Source organism: Cavia porcellus, unplaced genomic scaffold (assembly GCF_034190915.1).
Source record: "Cavia porcellus strain 051 isolate PalLab524CR breed Dunkin Hartley unplaced genomic scaffold, mCavPor4.1 scaffold_9, whole genome shotgun sequence".
In the NCBI taxonomy this organism is placed as follows: Eukaryota; Metazoa; Chordata; class Mammalia; order Rodentia; family Caviidae; genus Cavia; species Cavia porcellus.
Genome location: NW_026947492.1, coordinates 91,066,153 through 91,091,712, shown reverse-complemented (window position 1 = coordinate 91,091,712; position 25,560 = coordinate 91,066,153). Strand labels below are relative to the sequence as shown.

Sequence of the window (25,560 nt, the reverse complement as noted above, 5' to 3'; positions counted from 1 at the left end):
TTCACAGAGCACCTGACTGAATTTAGGAGACAAGAGAGTAATTAGAAGGAGCCATCATTTATCCAGATGGTACATGAAGAATCTTCCAAATTTCCCAGATATTGTCTTAGGATTGCAGCTATGCTTCCTGCCTGCAATGAATGTTAATGACCCAGCACTGAACTAGGACTGATCAGAATCAATCGACTTACGACCTTGACCTCAATGAGCATCCAGTTGAAAGATACCTTGATATCTTAAGATACCTTAAGAACCACTTGTTTATTTTCTGCAATATTGTGTTATCAGGGTCCAAGGTGAGAGTTCACACCCACCAGAATTTCCCATGGATAGAGAAATGCTGTTTATCAAGGGTGTTCCTGTATCTCCACGGAGGATGAAATCCAGCACCTTGTGCATGCTGGGCAAGCACTTTACCACTGTGCTAGAATCCAAGCCCATTGCCATATTTTATGTGCTTTAGAGACTTCCTTTGAGAATAAAATTCCTGTCTCACCCCAGATTGTTACATTAAGCCGAATTGAGAAAGCTCATTTGAGTCTCAAAGCTTGGGAGTTCCCAGTTGGGTCATAAATGTGAATGTCAAGTACTTTTGGCAGGTGCTAAAGACAGTAGAGATCAAGCTGAATATATACTAACCAGGCAGTTAGATTTTTATGCAATTCACTGCCACTAGCTCGCTTTCTTATTTTATGCTTTCTCTCTGGGTAGAAATACTAGAGGAAAAAAAATAAACTCAATTTGAGATCATGGCAAGCTGTATTAAGGCTCAGGTGTTCTACAATGTTGGAGTCTTGGGATACTCTGATTCTGTTACCCATTTCAGACAGTTTTTAATGCCTTCCCATGGCAGTCTGATCCTTTATATTCATAAGAATCTGATGTGATGGGGGAGGGGTTGAGATCTTCCATTTTGTAAGCAGTTACTGAACTCTAAGGAAACAAATGTGAAAGTAAATGAGACATGTTTTCCAGCTCTCACAATCTTGTTGGGGAGACAAGATCAGGGGGTGCTACATCTCAAATGGCTCAGAGCACAGACAGGCAGCTCTGGGTGCTGTGAAACGAGCCCCGTGGGTGTCTCATCCTCCGTGGCTAGGGTGTGGGACACAGGGGCGTGGGTGTGGAGAGCAAGTTTACAATGGCTTCGGAGGACACAAATCTTTATTTTCCCTATAGAGTCCTAGCTGAGTTCCTGAGCTTAACTCACAGGGAGACATCAAAAAGAAAATATTTCTCCTATATGTTTTCCAAAGATGATAAAAGTGTTTTCACTATTAGATTAGTGGTATCAGAGCGCACCTACTGTGTGCCAAACACCGTGCTGCATGTTCTCCTGCTGTCATTTCCCCTAATTCTTATCGCTCCTGCGTGACAGGTCACATTAGCTTCACTGTGTAGATGAGGAAACTGAGGCCCAGAGAGGTTGAGTGATGTGGGTCTAGACCTGGGACTCAAGCTGGGTATCTTTTTATCCAGTGCCAGCCCTCTCTCTGCCATGCACCGGCTTTTCTTGCCTATCTGCACTCTCAAACTTCACATCTCCAGAGAGCCCCTGTGCTGTGTCCGGTAGGGGATCGCTCCATACCACTGTGAACTGTGCTCACACTTCCTCCTATTTAATGCTTTGTTTCTTCTAAATTCAATGCAACCTTTTTTGTTCTGTCTTTCAGCAACTAAGTACTATTTTGATGCAATTCTGTATATATTTTGGACTCACTAGATAGCCTTAGCCAAGGCATTTTTTATTCTCTATGTGTGTCTGTCTGTCTGTCTGTCTCTCTCTCTCTCTCTCTCATTTCTCCCATTTACCACTGCTTTGGGAATAGTATTAGGACACACAAAAACAATAGTTGTACTTCTGGCTAAAGATGCAGTGAGCTGCTTTCATTTTTGCTTCTGTCCCCGGTCATGACGGGACTGATCCCCCTACATTATCCCGTCTTCCCTTGGGAAGAGTGCAGTGATGTGTGCCGGAGAGTGTAAAATGACTTAGAGATCCTGTTGAGTCTTCAGACATTGCCACGTTGCCCTGTCACTGGAAGACAGTCATCAACGCAGTTGTCTCTGTTTTAAGTGATGACGACCTTGCCCCAGCTGTCCCTGGAGGATGGCAGCTTGATGAGTAAGTCCCGAAGCTTGCTAGATGCGAGTCAGGATTTCACATGCCTGCGTTGATTGGACAGACCCCAGCATGGGCCTCAGGACTTTGCTGGCCCCGAGAATACTGACCATCACGACTGGAAGTGTGTCTATGGTGATGACTTGTTTTCCTGACTTATATTTCATTTTGCAGCAAATGAAAAGATTGAAGACATCAATGGCTGCCCGAAGAACAGATCGCAAATGGTGAGTGGTACTTGGGTGGTGAGTGTTTGTGTTGTTAGCAACCTGCTGTAAGTGATACTGACCATGTGAAAAACACTCATACCAGGCGCTTTATTATATTAATAACCTAGCAGGCATTTCCAAGTAGCCATGCTCGGCTTCTCTGACATTTGTTGGCATTTGCTGAAAAATAGCTAGGAGTTTTACAGAGGCCGTGAGATAGCAAAAATGAATTGTTGTCCTTGCTTTTGGACAGATTATGTAGAACTGGTACAAACTTACACATGCAGTGAACTGACTGGTTCCACTCCCTCTAAGGCTCGGAATAATTACTGTTCGTATGCGTTGCTGAGGCTCAGATGAGGTGATGGTATTTCACTCATCAGAAGCAGGCCACATGACCTGATTGCTTTTAAAGGTTAGAATGATGTGAAATCATCAGAACGGTGGCAGCAAATGTGAACTGTATCATCGCATTGGAGCCTTCTCATAGTCATGGTGACAGGTGATGATGTCCTTATTGGTATGATGCATTTAAGCTATGATACTATGGCTTTAAAAACAGCCAAAGACAAAATCTGTTCTTTTCTTGTGCTACACAGAATCTTTGCTTTCAAATTTGTGATCCTCACTGAGTTCAAAAAACATTCCATTGTGACTCTCTGAGTGCTTTTCACTTCCAAACATTTTTTTCAGCATAAATAATTATGTAAAAATATATATTATTAGGGTTTCTTCCGATGACACTAATACTTATTTAAAATATGAAGGCAGAAACTTAAGGCAAGTTTATGTTGGACCTTCATCGCTTCCCCAATTCCAAAAACGGATGTAATTTATTTCGTAACCTACCCTTCTATCAGGAGGCACAATTTCTTCACTTCAGAAAATACCAAAGTGATTGGCATTCTTTGGTTCACTGCTTAATATTCTGAATTGCTTTCTCAAAGAGTTGGCCAGAGAGGCGAGCTTTTCAGACAACGCTTTTCTGTGCACAACAACAGTTTTATTATAAAACGTTGGCGTGGTTCGGGAAGTCATTTTCCAGCTTACATTCTAAAACAAACTTTTCCTTTTTGTTGTTCTGCTGGAGTTTCTGTTTCTTTTTATTTGACCTAGAGACCAACTACTCCTTACACAGAAAAGTCTCCGGCAGACATCTCATGGCTGCTTGGACTTCTGGAAAAGCTGGGCTGCTATTTTTGGTAGAGCTACTGCAGCTGTCTAGTATATTAATAATTGAGAAAATGTGGATGATAGAAGACTTAATTTTAGTGCAGGCATTTTGCACATGCAGTGATATCTTCATAGGAAAGAGCTGCAATATTTCTCTCCTGGATAGATATAGGAGCATTTGTCTCAGTTTATTATAACGCATACATAGGACTGACATGTGAAGGTAGTCAATCTTTTATTCTGCTTGGTGCATTTATGTTTTCTGCACCTTGTGTTAGAAATGTGGCTCATTGTTAAAGTTTTTCAAGTTTATAAAATACTGTTGTCTCAGATTCTCTGCAAATTTAGTTTCATATGCAAATATGTCATAAATATAACCACAGTGCAATTTGTGGTTTCTCCAAAACTCTCACTGTATTAGTATTGTTCTTCATATGTGCGTAGGGTGTATTTTTATTTAGAATGCAGGAATGTAAAATTCTATAATTATCTGCAGTAATTAGTTCCAGCTTATGGGTGGTAAAACAGACAGGATCTTGTGGTAAATTAGAAGAGAACAGTTCAGCATACAGGCTGTGAGCCCAGGACTTCCACCTCAGTCCTTCTAATACTGCAGGAAATGAGGGAGCTGCTAAGAATGGGCCATTCCTTTTCCATACTTTGCAAAACAGTGGCAAATGCATACGGCAGGATTTGCTGGGTTACAGAGAAGATTCTTACAGACAATTATGGCTGGTGCTCTGGCTAGAAGAATGTGCATGTGTGTGTGTGTGTGTGTATGTGTGTGCATGGGTGCTCAGGAACACAGAATTAAGGTGTTTCTGTTCATGGGAGGTGCAATTTGAGAGTGTGGCTTAGCTTATCAGCTACCATTTCTACATTCCTAGGAGGTCAGCATCCAAGTTTGTCTTTATTTAGGTTGACCAGTGACAGCCATTTGTTGTCATTGCTCCTTTAGAGGTAAGTATCCTTTTGGCAAAAGGAAGGTGATATACAACAAGGTGAGGACTTGGAAAATGTGTCCTATTAGGAGGATAAGAAAGCTGTCAACAAGGACTTAATGTGACAAAGGTCTATGAAAATAGATAAGACATCTTCTACCAGGAGCCTTAACCATGGAACCAAGGACAAGCAGCTTTGTTTCAGAGCAGATGTGCTAAGGGTGCTCACTTGTTTCATCTGTGGGTCTGTGGGTAGGAAAGACAGGAAGGAAGGAGGGCACCTTCTCCTCTGCCCTTCATGGCTCCTCACCCACCAGGATGTTCAGGAGCTCCAGCTTCCATTCCAGCAACACTAGGCCCTGGTTCCAGCGCTGTTTTCCTCCAGGGGATGGAAAACTGCAAGCAGCCACTTGAGGACTCAGACTTCATGGTTACCAGGGCAGCTACACCTAAACCCAATGGATGTGGCCTTGCATAATAGCGGCCATTCCATCAGCAAACAGTCAGTGAGAGCCTACAGGTGACAAACACTAGGCTGGGTGAATGACCAGGTGAGCACAATGTGATCCCTGCCTTGAAGGCACTTGGACGAGTGGGAAAGAGACCAGAAAATGCTTAGAACAGTGGAACATTACAGCCTTTCCTGAGGACACCTGGCGTGGCATGCTGGAGGCCTGTTCCACCCCAGAGCAAGGGGAGGCTTAAGAATGACTTCTAGAGCTCTGTGTGGTGGCATGCACCTGTAATCCCAGCACTCAGGAGGTTGAGGCAGGAGGATCATTGCAAATTCAAGACCAGCCTGGGCTGCAGAGTGAGCTCAAGGCCAGCCTGAACTGCATAGCAAGACTCTGTTTAAAAAAAAGAATAACTTCTAAGAGAAGAATCTGGGAAGCTGAGATGGTTCAGCAAGGAAGCAGGTAAATGGAAGAGGATTCCCAGCAGACAAAGCAGCTGTGAAACCGATTTCCACAGAATCTGTTTACCTGAGCATGCCATGTATCTCACAGGAAAGCTCTGAGGACATCTGGTCCCTGGCCTTCCTGAGTGGCCATGAGCTGTGCTAAGGGAAGCTCTTCTTTCCTCTCAACAGCATCAGCCTTTGCCTTGTGCCTGGCATGAAAAATGGGGCATGGAAACACCCAGGGTATGTGAGTCCCCATGGGCCTGGAGGTCCCTTCACACCTGGGACAAGTCTTCTGCACTCTTCAACCCCCCCTAATTGCTGCATCTCAGGAAGCAACCCCAGAGGACCTTGGAATAGAGTTTTCTAAAGGAAGAAATGCAAGGCATCACCTCCTGTGGAAACTGGGCCGTAGAAGCTGGGGCGGGGAGCGCTGTGCACTTGGAAGTGGTTGTTGATGTGCGCATGTGCGCGGAGCTTTGAGGTTTATAGAGCAGCTTTTCATTCTGGGGTTGGAGCAGTGCTCTCCTGACTCCGCTATGTGCTACCATAGAATCGCCCACCACTAGGTGAGAAGCCAGGTGCCGGGGCACAGAGTGCTGTCCTGGGCACTCGTGCTTTGACACTCTTCCATCAGTGTCAGTGACTCTTACTGTCCAGCTCCTGGCCCCCCTGACATGGCTCTTGACGCCCATGGGAAGGTAGAGAGTAGCCTCCTTTCCAGAACAAGCCCGGCTTCAGCTCCTTTGTAAGGAGCCTGTTGCCCTGTTTCAATCTGACTTCGATGTTGTGGGGGTCAAATCTCTGGTGATGGACATTCCACTCTCTACCCCGCTGCTCTCCCCCACCAACTTCATCAACCTGGCCCTTAAATAAGCTTGTGTATGCATGTCGGAACTGCTCTATCTGTGCAACATTACTCTGGCAACCAAAGGGCATCTTTTGGCTTTCAAGTGGTTTGTTCAGCAGTTATGTTAGTTTGCAAGGAAAATCGTAGCTTGGAGTTCAGCCAGCGGGGTGCTGGGCAGGCCCTGGGTGCTCCTTCCCACTTGAACACATTGTACTCTGAGATATTCGCTTTGGAGCCGTGGATTAGACCATGGTAGGGGGTGGTTTTCTTTTTTAATCCACCTTATTTTAAGTGGCTTCACTTTCTGTCCTTGATTAGTGTGGGGGAACGGGGTGCAAAGTTAGGGTGAACTGCCTGCCCTGTTAGCAAAAGGCCCAGGCCTTCCTTCCCCTCTACTGCATGCCAGCTCTGCCCTCCCAGCTCTGCCCTCCAGCCCCCTCTAGGGCTCTCTGGAGTCCTCCTGTCTTCTTCCCTTAGACCATCAGACCAAGAGCCCGCCTGTGCCTGGGAACCAGCCAGGCCCTGCCTGCCTCCCTCCTCTGCTGTTCTGCAGACTAGAGCTCCTTATTTAACCTCCCAAAGCCCAGGTTTTCTGCCCTGTACAGTGGGAGTGATGATCATCTGCGCCTCCTGAAGTGCCTCTGAAGACTAATGAGCCGATGAAAGCAATGGTCATGGATGATAGCAACAGAGACGGAACTTAAGAGGACAGAATGTTTGCCTTGTGCCAGGTGCTTCCCAGAGTGCCGTGCAAATACTCACTTCCTCTGTCCTCCCAGCAGCCTTCTGGGGCAGCTGATCTCATTGTCTTCATTCTCTTGGCTTAGGGTCAGCATTCAGTCAATGACATGATGATGATGACAATGATGATGGTGTTGATGAGGGTGACGATGAGATATAAGGGCTTGTGTCTCTGAGGACATAGAATCCTTTGGAAATCTGAGAACAGATAACAGCTCTCTCCTCCTCCCTAGATCGCTGCCTCTCAGGGAGCAACCCCTGGGATCCTCAGAGCAAACTTTTCAAAAGAAGAAATCCATGGCCATCACCTCCTATGGAAATTGGGCCTTAGGAGCTAGGGAGGGGGTGTGTACAACCTGGAACTATGCATACAGCCTGAGCAAGTCACACGTCCCAGAGGCCCACTATGTGTGTGTCCTCTAGTGCTTGATTGACCTGAGGTTCCATGTACCTGCTACTTGGAACATAGCTCTGCTCCTTGCCCTGTCTTCTCTGGGTCCATGTGGAAGCTCCCATGTTCCCAAGACAGTAGGAAGTAGGAATCTGCAAAGAAGGGTAGGGCAGTGGTTTTCAAACTTCTGTTCCAGAAGCAGCATCCCCTGGTTTTTCTCCAAAGTAAAATCCTATGTGGACACCCCTCCGCCTTATGAAAGCAGGAAAAGTAGGTGGCTTAGGGCAGGGCCACCTTGATGGACCCCTCCTGATGGACCCCTCCTGAGAGTCAGCACCTGCTGGGGCCTACGACAGAAGAGGGCAGCACCAGGCCTCAGAGCTGGTCAGGTGCCACCTTGGGCCCTCCTTGGTCTCATCTCTGTGAAAACAGCTGGACAGGTGAGATCTGCTTCTCCTCGCTGCCTGAAGAATGAGTGTTCTGCTCGTGGGATACCAGGAAATGTGCGCTCTGGAGGCCCACTACTCATGACTCAGGACCTGGCCTCTCAGCTCTCCAAGGACCAGTTTCTGTAACAGGTGGGTAGGTCACACTACCTGGCCTCCAGCATTTTCGGACTTCTGTGAAGTGCTTGCACTCAGCTAGAGAGAGTGACCCTAGATGGTGTTAATTCGCACGAGGACTTCCAAGGTTCTGAAGATTTTATGGAAATGAAAAACGAAAATCCTGGGAACAGCTAGCATTGCTCTCCAGGGAGCCTTTTAGATGGTGGGCCTAAGTTTCTTCCTATGCCTCCATCCCCCTACATGTGAGGAAAACAGCACCTCAGCGCCACTTGGAGACCTCAGAGAGAGGACTCAGGTCTACTGGACACTCAGTATTACAGACCAGATGCCAAGAGCCTGATTCTTGCGGTCTTTCCTGGATGCTGTCCCAGGATGTAGTGTGATCATTGTCTCTATTTGCACACAGGGCCTGAGGAGTTAAAAGGTTATCTCTGGCCTGGGAAGAAAAAGAGTTGGTGACCAAATCCAAGTCTGTCCGATTTCGGAGGCAGTGGTGTTCATGGCTGTGACAGAGAACGAGCTCAGATGCTGCCCCAGGGCAGGTGGACCCTAGTGACACGAAGCCTCTGTGGTGGCCTCCAGGAGTCCTGGTGCCAGGTCTCCCCAGCCTTGTCATCCACAGGCTCTTGGCCAGGGAAGGCCATCTGTGATGGCATCAGGTTTCCAGGCCCAGTGACCTGAGCCCTCCCAGCAGCTGCCGGCAAGCCGACCACATGCCTGGAGTGGCTGAGGCCCTTGTACAACTGAGGTGTCTCTGCCGGGGGACCGGGGCCTATTTTTAAAGGGGCCTATGGGTGTACATATATTACAGAACCAAGAAGAAATGAAGAAAAGCCCAGGGGCCACATGGGATCTAAAGCAATGTGGAAGGAGTCCAGGGCCAAGAAAAGCCGGAAACCTCCATAGCTTTCCACCCAGGGTGGCCTGTCTGTCCACTGTCACTTCCATGTTGCTCTGGTCACCATTTTCTTTCAAAGATGGCGTCAACGTCCACTCCATCTCCCACTGCCTCATTCACACCTCTGGCTGAAACAACCACTGGCCTCTTGCTGCCCTCACCTTCCCTTGAGCACAGATTAGAAGGTCCTTGAAGATCCAGTACTATCCTCTCTTGACACTAGGCCACAGAGACTGCCCTGTCACACCAGACACATCACGGTGTGCCATGGAGCTCTGAACTCCAAGGCCTTTGTGCTTGGGCATCCTGTCCAGCCCATCAGGGTGGTCCCTTGCTTCCCCCATGCTGGTCCATTTTTCCTTAATAAGTTGACACAATTGGGTGTCTGTTATATTTTCTGCCCCCAAGCATCCTGTGCCTGCCTTTAGCATAACACAATTTCTTGAACGAGATGCTCCACCTCATACCTAAGCATCCTGTTTCCCTGTCACTGAGATGACTGGCCTACGACAGGTGTTTGCAGATGTCACATGGAGCCAGGTATGATGAAGCGTGCCTGTAATCCCCGCACTTGGGAGACTGAGGCTGAGGCAGCAGGATTGCCTGGGCTACCTAGTAAGACCCTGTCACAAACACAGTAAATCAAAGAAATGTCAGATAGCTAGCTGGATGGACAGACAGACCTAGGAAGGAGCTACTCCAGATGTGTCTGTGACTGGAGGATTGTAATATACCATACTCTGATATCATTCTCTGCTGCTGAATGGTAACTTGATCGCTGGGTATTAACTTGGAAGTTCTTCATGGAATTTTAGAAATAGATTCTTAACACTGTTCTAGAAATGTTTTTCTTTTTCTTAACATCTTTTCTTGGTCTATTTAGAGGGTCCAAAGAGCAAATTCTAGTAACTCTGTCCTTAGAGATAGATGACTTCTAGTTTATTGAGTCTTCTCGTGTTGTTTGGGGTAAGCATATTTACTTCCCCTCACAACTACCAGAGTTACCATTGAGAATTAAAATGCTATCCAGGCATGGTTTTGAGTGCTTTGTGTGTTTTATTCATTCTGATGACATTGGGCATGGGGGATGTGTGAACCCTGATACTCCTCTGCTCTGCTGGGGGCCAGCAGAAGCTCATGGTGGAGAGCTTCTTAACCCTTACCCTCTCCTGATAGAGCCATTGTTCTTGATTCTGATGTATGGCAAATATTGGGTACTGTTTTGGGTGTTTTATTTGTCTTGACTGATTTTATTCTCATGTCCCCTGGGGGGTGGATATAACTAGGGTTCCTATTTTAAAGCTGAAGAAACCAAAGCATAAATCTATGCATAGTGACTTGTCCGAGGTAGCACAGTTAGTAGGTGGCAGGCTGGGGTTGCATGCAGGGGGCCTGGCTTCAGGGCTATGGCCTTCATCATTACACTCGTGTGCAAATAAATTGAGTGATGAAAGAAGAACTGACCGTGACAGGGAGGTACCAACATTCATTTGCAGTACCAGCCCATCATGCAGGTACAAGCAGGGGCTCAGGATGAGACAGCCTGTTATTGGCAGGAGATTTGGGCTGAGGAAGAGTGATCATGGGCTCTGCGATTGGGCCCACAGCCTGGGCCTCTTCTGTAAATGTGGGGTGATGGAATTTGTACCCACGGGTGGTCTTGGTGCAAGAAGTGCAGTCTCGTGCTAACTCACTGTCTTCCACGGGTGTTCCCTGCCCTGCTTACACGTCCTTATTTCTTAACTGTTTATTGATTAGTGCATTGAAAGGTTTCTTCATAACCAGAAGGTAGGTGCTGGTAGATCGATTGTTTTACAGCATGACATAACCTGACAGGAGGCTGTGCAAATGAGGTTAAGTTGGGGATTTGAGAACAGAATGGTTATTCTGGATTGTCTGAGGGGCTCCAGGCTGAGCACAAGAACCCTTCTAAGAGAGAGGCAGGTGGGAAGGTGAGAGGACAATGCTGCGCTGCCAGCTCTGAAGATGGAGGTAGAGGCTACAGGCCAAGGAACGGGAAGCTGGACAGGCAGGAGACAGTTCTTCCCTGGAGCTGCCAGACTGGGCACAGCCCTGCAGCGCCTCTGTTTTAGCTGAGACTGACTTTGGACTTTTGTCCTGCAGAACCATAATATAGTAAGGGTGTTGCTTTAAGTCACTACGTTCACCATGGTTTATTACAGCACCGACAGGCACTGAACACACCCTGAGATTCAAGTGGGGTATCTCTTGCGGCGTGAGAGAGAAAGCTGTTCAGTTTCCAGCAGAGGCTCATTTGGAGACTCTGAGTTTCTCAGAAGGCAAACTAGCCAGGCCCATGGCCAGCACTGTTCAGCAGGGAGCTCTCTTCACCTGCGCATCAAGGCAGGTTGCTACAGGGAGGCCTGTGCGGTACAGAGGGCACCTACTCTTCATTTCCAGCACTGCACTCGTATTGTGCCTGTCCCAGGATAGTGAGCCCTCCCCAGACAGCCAGCGCCACTTCTTCTGAGTAATTAGAAGTGAGTGTCTGTCTTCTGGACCTCTTTGATACAAATGTAAACTCAGAGGTAGGCACTGTGTTCTCCAACACATGTGTGTTTGTCTTACAATTAAGCAGATTTCAGGAGAGTCATTCTGTTTTATATGCTACTGAATAACCTCAAAGCTTCGAGATACAGATAGCATGTGTTTCATCTCTTTCTGTTCTGAGAACCCCCATATTCCTAGCCCCTGGCATGGGCTAGGTATATTAGAAGTCTGGGCTAATGTTCCTCAGATGGAAGAGCTAAACTGTAAGTGGTCTCACCATCTGGGGCTGCCTAGAGTGTGTGCAGGCATGCACACAAGTGTGTGCTTGTATGTGTTTATATCATGTGGAGTATACTATGTGTTTTTATATGCTTCCAAGAGATATGAGTAGTTCTAAGCCAAAACATCCTCTCCTCTCTCTTTCTTCTCTCACAATTTTATATATTTTTTTAAAATTTTATTTAAGGAAAAAAAAAGAAAAAAAACAGAAAAGGGGTACAAGTTATACAGAATTTCAGAAAAAATAAACAGTAGGAAATCACTAGTTAATTACATATTGTCATCTTAGAAATAGTTGTTCAAGTTACAAAATTAAAGCATATAAAGTGGACTTTCAAACGGTGAGACTGCAAACAGTTCTGTTCAATGATCCAACAAAACTCAGTAATATGGTTATCTATCTTATACACTTAAATATATATGCAGTTATATCTTTTAGAGAACTTTCTTTTCCTTTCTTTTGTACAATGACAACAATTTTATAATTTAACCTAGTTATAAAGTTGTATGAAAAGACACCAAGCTAGCAGATTATTTTCATTAATGATCCTAAGCAGTGCTTCTCAAAACCATCTCACACTCAGGAAACACCTGGAAAGGGGGTTAAAACTGGGCTCCCACCCCAGAGCTTCTGATTTCTGATTCTGCACATCTGAGGAGGAGTCAGAGTTAACATTTTATACAAAATGCAGCACAAGTCCTGCTAGTCTGATGACATTGTCTTAGGGTTAATAAAAAAAAAAAAATCCTCCTTTGGAATATGTCTATGCAGAGATACCTTTAAACACATACTGGTCAAGTAGCTTAAAATTTTAAAAATTAAGATCACTTCTAAAAAGTATATTTTGGGTCAAGACCAAAAAGCCACAGGAGGAAACCCACACAGCCAAGACATAGATATGCGCTACTGCTATAATGGGCGGGTGAAGAACTGGATGGGTCCTTCAATTTGCCACTTTTCCTGAGTGCCTCACAATTGTCTGGGCACACTGTGCAGCCTGGCACTTCCTGAGTTGAGTGTGTGTTAGTGCTTACCACATTGCTGAGCCCAGGGGAGGTCTCTCTCCTGACTGATGGCTACCAAATGATAGATCACTCTCTCCTTGCTGCACAAAAGACTAGAATTGCCACGTTGATGTTCCCTGCTTGGGTCAGTTCTGAGCAAAGGTGGTCTCCCTGCGTTTTGGACCCATCTATTAATTAAATGCAATAAATGAATAAATAAAGGCATGTTTAAATGTAACAAAATATTTTGAGTGAACCAATGTGTTTGCCTTTTAGGGAAGACTGGGGTGCTGTAGGTGTTCTGTGAGCACAGTGCATGTTCTAAACTGATGGATCCGAATTCTGCATGTGGCAGGTTACCACTGGGAATTTGCAAGTGTTTCCTTAACCTCTGTGACCCTTCGTGTCCTCTGTTGAAGTTGCATGGTAATAATCCTCTTGTACATTGTTCTTAACCACATGTATCCCTGCCAGAACTTAACTTTTGTAAGGGGAGGGGTCATCTCTGTCCATCTGCCTGCCTTGCCTGGTACCTGGCTGGTGCTCAGTGGAAATTTAATGAATAAAGTCCCATCACACCTGTGCTGGTCCTGAGGCATCGTTATAAGTGGAACATGGTACACAATGAGATTAAAGAATTTAGCAAATGGCAGGGTGATGGCTGAGCAGGAGAGACACTGCAGATCTTTCGAAGCAGAAAGGGAAATCGGATGGTGATTTATAACCATGTAGATTGTGGTTTATATAAAAGCCATCTGGGCCTCACGCTTGGATCCATCCCCATGCATATGTCTTCATGGGTTCTTATGTTTCGACTTAGCATCAAAGGAGTAGATTTTTTAAGTGTGATTTTTTTTTTTTTTTTTTTTTAGATTTTAACATTTTCTATTTTCATGAAATGGGACTTAGCAAGCAACTCTTGATTTTGTACTGTAAGACACAGCTCTCTAGAATCTGTGCATGTTGAGAACTGGACAGTTGGTGACCATAAATGCTTTTACGGGGACAGAGAATAGGAAGTGGTGGCCAACAAGCCACGGTCAAAGCCAGAAGACAAAAAAAAAAAGAGGCATTGCTGGTGGTTACATGAAAATCAAGATACTTCCAAAAAATTGATCTTTCACTTTTCCCTGAAAAAAATCTGATAACCTGGCAACACTGCATTTGCTCTTTATAAACAAAAATTGGGTAGCAGCTGTCCTTTCTGGGTGGACATGAGCCCTAACCAGGGTACAGGAGCCCTAACCAGGGCCGCAGATAGAGCTCAGTGGAATAAGTGCCTGCCTGGCAAGTGCAAGGCCCTGAGTTCAGCTCCCAGTACCAAAAAAAGCCCTAACCAAAGGGCTTTTGGAAGGATGTTTCTTCTGGCTTGGTCCTCTCTTTCCTGATACTGCATAACCAGGCTTGTGGAACTCCTTTAAAAAAGACTTGCAGGAATTTGATTCTGAGTTTCAGAATTTACTACCACTGTTTATAAATGGCTATAGCATACTCTTTCTTTATGACTCCTCATCAGTTTAGATTTTTCCCTTGGAGCAGGGACAGGACCCAGGGATTTGGGGGGACATCTTCCGGATACATTCCAGACAAATAGGGAGATCAATATAAAATAGCTAATAGCTAACCATTTTTATCTACACAAATAGCATTTTTATTTGGTTCAACCCACTGACAAAGATGTAAATAATAGCAGATCAGTATTATATAACAAGTTAGAAAATTGTCACTATTTCTTCACAGGTGCCTTAGGGGTCTCGTAGCATTGAACAACCCAAAGGAATCCTGTCTAGGTTGTTCTCCTCTTTCAGTGCACTTTGAGCATGCCTCTAACATTTTTTGCCATGTCTCTGCCAATGGCAAAATTGAACAAATCCTCCAAATTGTATATTAACGATCACCAATGGTCTATAGTTCAAACGCCATTCTCTACCCATGTAGGCAGACAGCTTTTGGAATAAAAAAATAGCTTGAGGAATATGTGGAAGTCTCAGGCATTGTGTGTGGCGTATTAATGTCACCTAATACTTGCTCGTGGAATTTTGAATGGGGTGGAAGCAGGATGATAGTGTGGGTTTATATTTCCCACAGGCTATCGGGGAATGTAAACAGGCAGAGAATAAGAGAGCAGTCGTATCATTTCAGCCATCCCCAGAGTAAGGTGAACAAAGTCCTGAAGGATGCTACATTCAGTGTGGACGTATTCCAGCGAAGCTGCTTGGCTTTCTTCCCTGATTATGGATGCTGCCAGGCCAGATCTTCACCTCGGTACATTCCATCCCTTAAGGCAGAGATGCATGGCTGACTCTTTTGGGCACCCAGAGGAGCCCTAAGCCCCAAACATGAATCACACAGGCTGTGCGAGGGAACTGGTCACCGAGATAAGAGCAGGGCAGCTCTTGCCCTAGCCCTGCAGATTGGTCCATTACTGAATCCCTTTATATGTATGTGTTTTGTGGGTGAATGTACATCCTTCCGAAACTAAGGATATGCTGCACTGTGGTTGCTTTCTGTGCTGCTGAAATATTATGCATCTGTTGTCTCATTTAACTTTATAATGTTCTGCTTCTTGAAAATTTCATGGAAGCCTGTATATTTAAACATATAAATATAGAAAGGTACAAAAATAATACAGTCCTTTTTAAGAGAGTCTAGTGAGCCGAGGTTAGTCTTTGAGTAGCTAAGTGAACACTTAACATGTTTGTGACTCCTGTAGGTTTAACTGCGTGATTCTTACTTCAAGTCAGCTCCTGCCCAGAAAGCTTCTAGAGAAGGACCATATTGTTTTGTCTGCCTCTGGGTTTTCTGTCTCAGATGCTCAGTGGGTTTTTTTCAAGGAATGAATGAGTTTGTTAGTTTCAATTTGCTTTTTGCATGAGATTGTCCAGGAAAAGTCCATAGCCCTCCCCTTTCCCATATGTTTGGGGACTACAAGTCTTAGTGTTCTTGTTGAAGTTTGAGTCTGAGTTTGTGTCCTTCTCTATATAGGTCAGGTCAAAGTTTTCTGCAAAATACTTTTAACTCTTTGGACAAATATAGCATATATATATTTGATATGCTGGGGTAGCGTTTCATTCCTGTGATAAATAGCTGAGATATCAGCTTATGAAAAGCAAAGGTTTATATTGTCCCACAGTTTTAGAGGTTGCTGTCCATGACTGATTTGTTTTGTTGCTTTGGGGCCATGGTGGCTAAGAACCGAAAGAGAGAACAGAGAGCGGGCCAGTTCCCCTGTCCCCTTCAAGGTGGTGCCCCAGTGACCAGAAGACCTCCCATCAGGCTCTTTAAAGTTTCCATACCCACCCATCCACCCCGCTACACCAAGCTGGGGAATAAGCTTTTCATATAAGGGGGTTTGAGGGACACATTTCCAATCCAGAAAAAAATCACACAGAGACACTGTAGAATGATTTACCAGTGTCCACTGAGCACCCCTGTCACCACTGTTGCTGCACCTTTGAACCCTGGACGTGTAAACGAACATGTGACCACCATCTCACTATTTCTGTCTTGTTCCAGGCTCTGGGAACACAAGAGCTATGTGACAGCATCTGAGTAAGCTCCTTAGCTGGGACCACTCCTTTTCTGTGCAATGTCCAGCTTCTGACTTGGAGCCCTTGAGTTTTAGGGGTGCAGGGGAGTGAGGAAGTGACTCTGAGACCAGCAAGAACGAGGGTCTCTTGATTCAATGCTCAGAAAGGAGCAGACTCGAGGACAGACTTCTATAACTTTAGCTACATCTCCCCTCTCAAGCTTCTCTTTTTGTCTTAAAAGAAAAATCGAGAAGTCTGAAAATATTGGGAAAATGAAATATTTGAAAGAGTTGGAAACAAAGTGGAAAAAAGATAGTCATGGGAGGGATTTGAGTTGCTCAAAGAAATTCGTGTGGTTTTTTTTGTTTGTTTGTTTTGTTTTTTTAAAGGAATTCTTGACAACATCTTAGGAAGCTGCTGAAGTTATGCATATTCTACATGGCATGGTAATAATGGTGCCACATTAAAGGGAAGAGCTAGGTAAGGCCATAAAGCAGGAGAAGCAGACCCTTTTCAGGAGTCTCAGTGGGCTCCTGAAAATATTAGTGCTGGAAGGAATGAAAAGAAATGGGCAGTGAGACCTTCATTCGCCGTGTTCCAGGCCTTTCTATTTCAAAACTTTAATGACTGAGTGGCCCAGGCTGGGACATGGGACATGGAGCCCCCTTTGCTGCTAGACACAATTGGCTTCTTTTTTAAGACAGTAAATTATGTTTTTAAATTTTTGCCAGATAATAATTGTGCACACCTTTATGGGCCACAGTGTGCTGTGTCCGTGTGCTTATCCATCGTGTATTGATTGACTCAGAAGATGCAGTTTATCCATCATTGCAGACATTCATCATTTCTTTGTGGCTGTAAGACATTATTCACTGTAGTAACCTTTCCATGGTAGAGAATGCCAGAACTTACCTCTTTACCTGGCTGTGACTTTGAACCTATTAACCAGCTCCCCAGCCCTACAAAGTTAGCTTTGTGAATGTACCAGCCTGGCATGCAGCAGCCTGGGTGTTCTACAGAAAGGAGGACCCTGAGGCTCTCAAATATTTCCCTACCTGGAAACTCTCCAGCACCATCATACAATCTCTGAAATCTCCTTCTTTACTCAAAATTATGTCAGGGCCCCAGGAGATCTGCCCTGTGGGGTGATGTCTCTAAGGACCTCAGGCCATGTGAGTGCATGGTGACTGTGAGGCCCAGCACCTAGACAGGTGGACTGGAATCCAAGACAGGGCTGGGCCAGTCAGCATCCCACTCTGCACCTTAGGGAGGTGGGAAGACAAAGACTAAACCGGGGAGCAAATGTTTAGAAGGGTGTTTCCCCAAAGTGCACTTCGCTGTTAGGTTTGGTTTTGCAGTTGCATTTGCTTTCTGGCTTCCGCTTCTTTGCTTTTTTGCAAGGAGCCAGGAGAATGCAACACGCGAAAGAGGCAGTGGCACTGCACAGAGCCCGCTTAAAAAGGAAGCAGTCATTCCCAGCCACGCACAGATGTTGACATTCACTCTCCATCCCCCTCCCTTCTCTTCCACACTGAGATTCCTAACACCCCTCCTTCAACTGCTTGGGCCATCCCTAACATGACATTGTCTAGCGTTGGACTTCTGGCCTGGACAGGCAGAGCCCAGCTGCTGTTACCATGGTGACGGTGCAGCGTCCATTACTAACAAGGCTTCCCCAGGAAGGGAAGAGGCCCTGTCTTCTCTCCTACCCCGTGTCAGCACCTCCCAGGGACAGTGTGGTGCTGCGTGCTGCCCTTGCTCAGGGACTCTCACTGGACCAAGGAGCCCCAACTGTTTTGCCTGTGACCACCTTCTCGCCCTGCATCAGTGGTTTCCAGCCTTAGGCTCCCTGGGCTTAGTGCTTTGTTTCTGCCACCCCTGGTGCCTGACCAACTCCACAGGTCTCACCTCACGTTTCCTATCATTCCTTCCATCACTAATATTTTTAGGAGCCCGCTGTGAGCTCTACCTACCCTAGGTACTTGAGGACACATCAGTGAACACAACAGACAAAATCCCCAGGCTGGGGTCCTCTGTGCTGTCTCATCCTGGCAAAATCCTTCAGCAGCCAGGCATCTTGGCATGCTCCTGTGATCCCAGCTGCTGGAGAAACTGGAAAGTTGCTTAAGCCCAGGAGTTTGAGGCCAGCATAGGCAAAGCTGTGAGACCTCATCTCAAAAAAAAAAAAAAAGCAAAGAAATCTTGCCTGACCCTCCCTTTGCGCTAGATCAAGTCTCCTAGTACATACTTTCCCCTTGCTCTCTTTTCTATAATAGAAACCACAAACTGACTTATGCATTACTTATTTAATGCCTATTTCTCTATGTCCAACTCACGTGGTTCTATAAGGTCAAAGGTTATCTGTTTTATTCACCACTGTGTGCCCAGCATTGTTACATAACCTGACCTCCCCATCCCAGAAGGTACTCAGCAAATGGGGTAAAAGACCAGGTAAATAGATGGATGACAGTGTATATTTCTGACGGCAAGAAGGATCCATCGGGTATAAGGGCTGTACATCCTTCTGGAAGCAAAGCATTTGGACTGATCTGTGTAGGTTCCGTGGAGAAGCTACACTGTGCTTTTAGTCACCAGAATTTGCATGTTCTCACATTGCCTTGCCTGAGGTCTGGGTTTCCCATTGCCTGCGCTTTAGATACTTTGTGATTTTGAAAAACATGTCTGTGAGCATGCCTGACCCACCTGCCTTAAGTGTAGCAGCTGTGTGCTCCTCCTCCCACAGCTGAGCACCCCAAGGGGCATGGTGAGAAACTCCTGACTCGAAAAGCCAGACCCCATGTACTTGGTAGGTTCACAACACCATCTCTCCCCGGGTTGCACAGCTCCCAGACAGGGTCCTCCTTTCCATCAATCATTTTCCTGTGCTTTGCAGTAGACTACACTGGTATTCAGAGAAAAATGCTACCATGACAACTGCCACAACAGATGGTATTTGATCAGTCTCTAAGCTACCAAGGAGATATACAGCAGGACTTCTGAGGTTTGCATAGTTTATGTTATCACGAGACCCATTCCAGCCTTAAGCATGATTGAAATGTGAAGTTTAGCATTTGTTTGCTATCCCAATTCTCTGTCCAGTTGCTTGGCATTTGGTCTGGTTCCTCTTGCTCTCTGGCTGTCTGGGTGGGAATGTGCTTCTGGTATAGGAGGGTGAGGCTGTATCGTACACAGCCTAGTAGAAGTTTCCCTGTAACCTTGAATTCCAGAGGCTTCTAGGAAACCATTGAACTTTGGGGTGAAGGTCCCACCTGAGACACGGTAGAAGCCACATTTTTCCTCGAAAAAAGGGAACCTTGGGGAAGTGCATCACAGCCTTCACCTGTTGCTTTTCCCTGCCTCCCTCCTCCATCCAGCACCTCTCTGCTTCCAGGGTCTTAGGGCCCCTCTGCTAGGCTTCCCACCACAGCTGTGCTGCAAATGCCAACAATTCGATCCCAGAGTTCCAGGGCCCATTTCCATAGCAACAGCTACAATAGTCTCTGGCCCCATCCCCGCCCCTCTTCAGCAACACTGGAATGTCAGACTTTGTGCAGATTTTTTTTTTCAGCTAATTTTGGAAAGTAGTTTATATTGGCCACTGTGTGTTAATGAACAGCCTTGCTCCTAATTACATACTTTTCTGGTTAGGAGTCTTTTCCATCCTCGCTCTGCCCCCCTTTATACCCGGATCCTCAGCTCAGGCTGGGCGTCTGCACTGCACATGAGGCAGGAGCCTTCTAGGAGAGGGCACAGGGCTGTCCTGGTGCCGCAGTGGTACTGGCCATGCCGTTGTTCCACCCGTCTCCAATCGGGGTTGGGAGTTTGCAGTTTCAACAGTGCCTAAAGATGGATTATTTACCTGTGCAGTATTTGCAGCAAAACTTGAAGGTGAATTTTAATCACTGAGAGTGCCTGGATCAAAGGGCCAGGCTCCCTTTCTGATCTCATTCCAAATGAAGCGGGAGGTTGGAATCCACATCTGACCCCTTTCTGCTTCCCAGCCTCACTCTCTTCCTGGGGTGCAGATGAAAAGAGCGCGGGGCTCAGCTGCCTTGTCAGGAGTGATTTTTAGCCTTAATGGAACATTATTAAAGAGTGGATTTGAGCCTTGAGGAATGTGTTTTGAACTCTGTGAACAGAGTTCATCGTAAGGGGGAACAACTCAAGGTGCTTGGTGGGCTTAGGAATGATCCTTTAAATGGTGGCCAAGTTCTCATTTTCTGTTGTAACGGTTTCTGGGATGTCATTCTTTGTATTCCATCTCCTCTTCAGAAGATGCCATTCTGGGAGCTCACGGGCCCCCTGCTCAACTATGGTAGTAAGGGAGCATCCTAACCTAGTCTCTGTGTTTGCTCTGATTCTCTCTGAAATTGGACAGAAATCAGTGCAGGAGTGACAATGGCTCTGTGGACTCCGAGGAGGAGGATTCTATAAACGCAGGCTGCTGTGACAGGCAAGAGCAGCTCCTGGGTTGCAGCAGCAGCTCGCCATTGATTTGTGTGATTTTGGTCAAGAAGCTGATCTTGTTACCTTACTTTCGCCATCATGTAATAACCCTTGGTAAGAAACAACACCATCAACAGAATGCAACACAGTATGTGACACAGCACATGTCTACATAGTTGTATTGACAGAATGAATGGGTAACAGTGTGATAGAGGTTAAAGCTGGGCTTAGTGGCACACAGGAGGCTGAGGCAGGAGGAATGTAATCTGAGCCCAGCATTGGCATCTTAGTGACATAGCAAGGCTTTCTCCAAAAAGGAAAGCTTGAGGATATGGGTCAGTGCAAGGGCCCTGGATTCAGTCTCCCATACTATTTAGCACTAAAGCAATCAATCAATCATACAGCTCAAGATTTAGGGGGTTCTCAACCTCAACACTGCTGGTATTTTAAGGCAATTGATTCTCCCCTGGGAGGGCTGTCTCATGCTTTGCAGGATATTTAGGATCATCTTTTGTGCCTATCCCCTAGACACCAGTAGTGCCACTCGCTTACCCCCAATTGTGACAGTCTGAAGCATCCTCAGTATACCCAAACTGTTCCCCCTCCTGCACCCCTTATCCTGTCCTTTGATGAAAATATTGAGCTAAATCATAAAATCTTAGGAAGGACTCCCCCAAAAGTCAACAGAGGACTAAGAAGAAATATGCCAGGTAACCAATTTGTATTACACATCCATAGAGTTTAACGTGGAAGGAAAGCCCAAAAGATGCTGAGCTGAAGTGTATGGAGGTTAAACTCATAGGAAGTCTCTACTTGGTACTTTCAGCAATATCATAGGCACTGCATGTTCCATAAATACGATGCGCAACTGTAGGTTTATGCTCCTTGGATGGCAAGCTCTACAGTACGACAGTGCTGTAATACAGCAGTGACCTTTCTTGAATATGTTGGTGCCATATTTTTCTTCACTGCCAGTACACTCTTGTGGGTAACTGTGCCCTACCCACCTTGACCCACCTACATGACACTTTCTAGGGTAAATACTAAGTGTGATGTTTGAAAAAACATTTTTTTCTTTGCCTTAGCAAAGATGGAGGATGGTCAATCTTTTATTTTTCTCATTTTCCATTGGCCATAATTGTCAAAACCACTCTTTCTTATCAACTATGTACAGGTATTAAATTAGCAGGATAGGATTATGGGAAGAAAGTGGGCCTGGGAAAGGAATTTTGTCTTGTTTAAAAAAAAAATGGTTCTGTTTTGTGGGGTAGTGGCGTGTTACCGCTGTGTGCAGCAGCAGAAATGAGGATAGTTGACTTTCTCTTCAATGCAGGGCTCTGTAATGGACTATAACAGCATTTAGGGTTTTATAAATGCACCTCCAACTATTCACTTCTCTTCCCTCTTACCCTTTCCTACAAGATGGTAGTACCTACTCATCTGTCAGTCATCCAGGACAGGACCAAAGAAAGGAAAGATTGAAAAGCGATCCAAGTTTTCTTCCATTTGTCTAGGGAGTGGTTTTCTGTGACAGTGGCTGGCATAATTCATAGCATTAGCATTTGCTTAGTTTGCAAGAAACCGGACTCTGCTTCTTTTTGTAGAGATGAGAAAATACCTGCTGGATAAGGAGCCTTGGAGGTGGATAGAGGTTGAGAAGGATGGAAACCTGTGCTCCAGGAGCAAGGCCAACTTCAAGCTTGGGGCTGCGTGGATTCTTACAAGATGTGTGCAGCTTTATTCCAGGGTTGTGTAGGTGGACTGAGTGCATCTGGACTGTGTTCATGTGAGAACACTCAAGAAATAAGGCAGATGTGGTGGGAGTGGGGATGTGGACTTCAGGAAGCCTTGGAGCCAGACTGCACTTGAAGCAGAGCTCTTAAAATGTGGTGCCTCACCCTCTCTGCGACTGTGGAAGAGCATCCAGAGTTTGCTTGGGGATAGGGAGGGAGGGGGATGACATGTACACTGTGGAAGACAGTCGTTTATTAGCTCAAAACAAACTGGTTTAAGTGTCTAACAATATGGATGGCGCCTGGGAGGTCATACGGGAGGGAGTGGTCACGGAAAAGAGAGGAGTCTTTACTGTGATTTGCAAATTGTGTGAAATTCAAAGATTCCTGAAGCACTTCCTTTTATTTATGGTCAGTGGTGACATCAGTCAAGGCAGAACATTTTCCTTTAAACCAAAAAGTACCCAGCCCTGATGACTGAAATGGAATGAGACCTTTGGGGGATGACCTGAGTGTTCTTTTGTGAGGGCTGGATGTTGGCTTGCCCTTGGCTGGGGCATCAGTCTTGGCAGAGCTGGGAGGTCCCCACACACTCTAGATGGTGGCTTCCTCCTTGTCCCAGAGAGCACAAAGGACAGAGCGGTTTGGGAGGTCACTTCCCTCTCTGGCCATCTGCAATGCCTGCCATCCTGAGAATTTTGTGAGTAAACATACCCGGATTCCTGCCACAACTCCTGTTCACCACTTGTACATTTGACGGTCTGCTTCTTTGGTGGCTGGAAATGTCTCCCAGCTGCTGGGAGATGGGTGGGTCCATGGACCTCATCCCCACCTTCATTTTTTCTGGCCACTGCTCAAATTTTCAGGATTGCACTGGTGACACTGATCAGGATGAGGATTCTCACTGTACCCTAGTTATTTTTGGCAGCTGTGAGCAATCCAAGGCCTTGACTTTTGGCACTGTGTGGTTGTGATATTAGGTAACTTTTCCCCATGCAAGTACAGACAAAGGGGAGTCCTAGCCTGCTTCCATTCAACCATAACCCAGTTCTTTCTTTCTTTCTTTTTTTTTTTTTTTTTGTCTTTCTCATTTTTATCGGTACCAGGGATCAAACTCAAGACTGCCTGCTTGTAAGGCAGGCGCTTATGCCACTGAGCTAAATCCCCAGCCCCCCATCACCCATTTCTAAAATGTTCTATTTGCCCTTGGTTCCTCACGAGAGATAGTTCTGGACAAGGCTGAATATTTATTAAGTATATATTGTTGCTTTTTTTTTCCTCCCCTCTAGATTGAAAACATAGATGCCTGCTTGAATTTCCTGGCAGCTAAGGGGATAAACATCCAGGGGCTATCTGCAGAAGGTGAGTCAGAGCGCTGGTCATGCAGCTGCCTTTTTGTCATTAACAGTGCCCAGCCGTTGTTGTTTACTGATGACCTTGCTACACTCAACACAGGGGATGCTGGTGGGCTCTTTCTGGTTTTGTTCCCCTTAAGGAGTTCTGCGCTTGCCTAAACTTGATGATGCCTGCTTTTGCCAACCTAGAGAATCACTCTAGGAAGACAGCCCTGCCTGCAAGCCTCTGAGGGGGTGGTGGGCTGGGAAAAGGGCTTGCTTAGACAGTGCCCATTTGATGTACCTGTCTGGTAGTGCAGCGAATGATCAAGTCAGGCTTTATCTGTGAGAGCCAGAACGTTCCACACAAAACATAATAAACTGTACAGCTCCCATGGAAAAATGCTCAATCCTCATCTCTTTTATGAGAGAAGCCGCACTCGGCTCTGTTCTTAAAAAGGAATGAGGTTTATTAATGCAACACTATGTTTTTACACCCTGATTAGTTTTTAATTAACTTAAATTTGGTGGCTAATTAGCACATTAGCTCTTGTGATGTTCTGCTGTTAAATCAGGTATTGGCCTGGAGCTGGCTGTTTGGAATTTGCAGCCTCCTCGGGCAACACCTCAGCTTGGAACTGTTCTCTGACTCCCCTGTTTGTAAACACCGGCAGCTGCCAGCTTCGAAGCTGCCATAGACCCGGCGTCCTCCCAAACTCATTAGGCTGCACCTGCCTCCAGCTTTCCTCGAACAGGTAGAGCAGTTGGGGCAGCATTTAGATGGTAAACCTTTCCCGGCAAGGGTGCTGTGGCAGTGGGGACTACAGGGGTCAAGGTGGGGTGGAGGAGAGCGGGGAGGAGAGACTCAGCTCAGTGGAACGGGGTAAGTGCGCATGCGTGATGTCTGTTGAGCGGGCACATTCCTTGACTCTGCTCTGCTGCTTGGTGAGAACTTGCTTCTCCTAGCAGCATTGGGCTGTGGTTTCTTCCATTTTGTGGGTGGGTGGCATAATTGGCTTCTGGGTGTGACACATTTGTAGCAGGACTGTTGGAATTTTCCTTTGAGGAGTACTAACCTGCTGGGTCCATCTTTGGCCAAGTATGGTCACACTGCTTTCAGATGTCTCTAATGCAGCCATAGTGAGGTCTGCTTTAGTCCCGGCTCTTATGGAAGGAGGCTTCCCCTCCCTTGGGGTGTGGGACCTCATCCATGAAGAATACATTGCTGAGGTGTGTGCAGTTGAGGGCGGTAGGGAGATCCAAATTCATTTAGAGGAATACAGTTTCCTGCTGGTGGAAGGTTCTTGGGCCAACCAGCAGGTGGCAGGATGTGCTCTGCCTAGTGTCTGATGGAGGCTGGACCTCGGGACAGGTAGGTATCCCTGCGGCAAAGTGCTAGCAGGAACTTATTTAGAGCTGTGCTCAGCGACACAGGCTCAAGGGGATGCAGACTGCAGGCTTGCTTCATCCCCTGGTTCATTGGAGGTGATCCCCAACAACTCAGCCTCTTCCCATTGTCCTGCCTTCTGCTCCATGTGTTCCTCCATCTGCCCCATCCTCTCTGTGCCCTAAGGCATTGGAATCTGTACAATAAGTGTCTGTCAGGAGGACAGATGCCAAGGCTGCTTGCACAGGTTTATCAGTACTGGCTCTGGCTCTTACAACTGAAGCTGGACTTTGAATACCTCAGTGTACAGATGAGGAAACTTTGTCTTAAAGAAGTGTTTGGAGAGGCATCCTGAGGCATCTGGCTAGAGTGACAGATCCAGGGTTTGAACCCAGGTCCATGTGATATCAGAGTTTATATTCTCAGTGGCTTCTAGAGAAGCAGATGGGTAAACTCAAGGATTGCCAAAGACAGATTTAAAACTCTGTTTCTGGGAGCATTGTTTGAGAACCTATTGGGTGGCCCTTGAAGGTGCATCCTGCA

The 25,560-nt window shown here is 46.1% G+C and overlaps 1 protein-coding gene across 9 annotated transcripts in view; it reads left to right on the top strand.

The window, feature by feature from the left end:
- The window catches only part of Nav2 (neuron navigator 2), a 669,303-nt gene that overhangs the window by 424,230 nt on the left and 219,513 nt on the right, over positions 1-25,560 (top strand). For all 9 annotated transcript variants that reach the window (XR_010049935.1, XM_063256804.1, XM_063256802.1 and 6 more), the window contains 2 exons: positions 2,297-2,349; positions 23,586-23,658. Coding sequence is in view for 8 of the 9 variants with exons in the window: in XM_063256804.1 (XP_063112874.1) it covers positions 2,297-2,349; positions 23,586-23,658 (126 nt within the window). In the remaining variant the exon portion in view is untranslated. The remainder of the gene's footprint in view (positions 1-2,296; positions 2,350-23,585; positions 23,659-25,560) is intronic.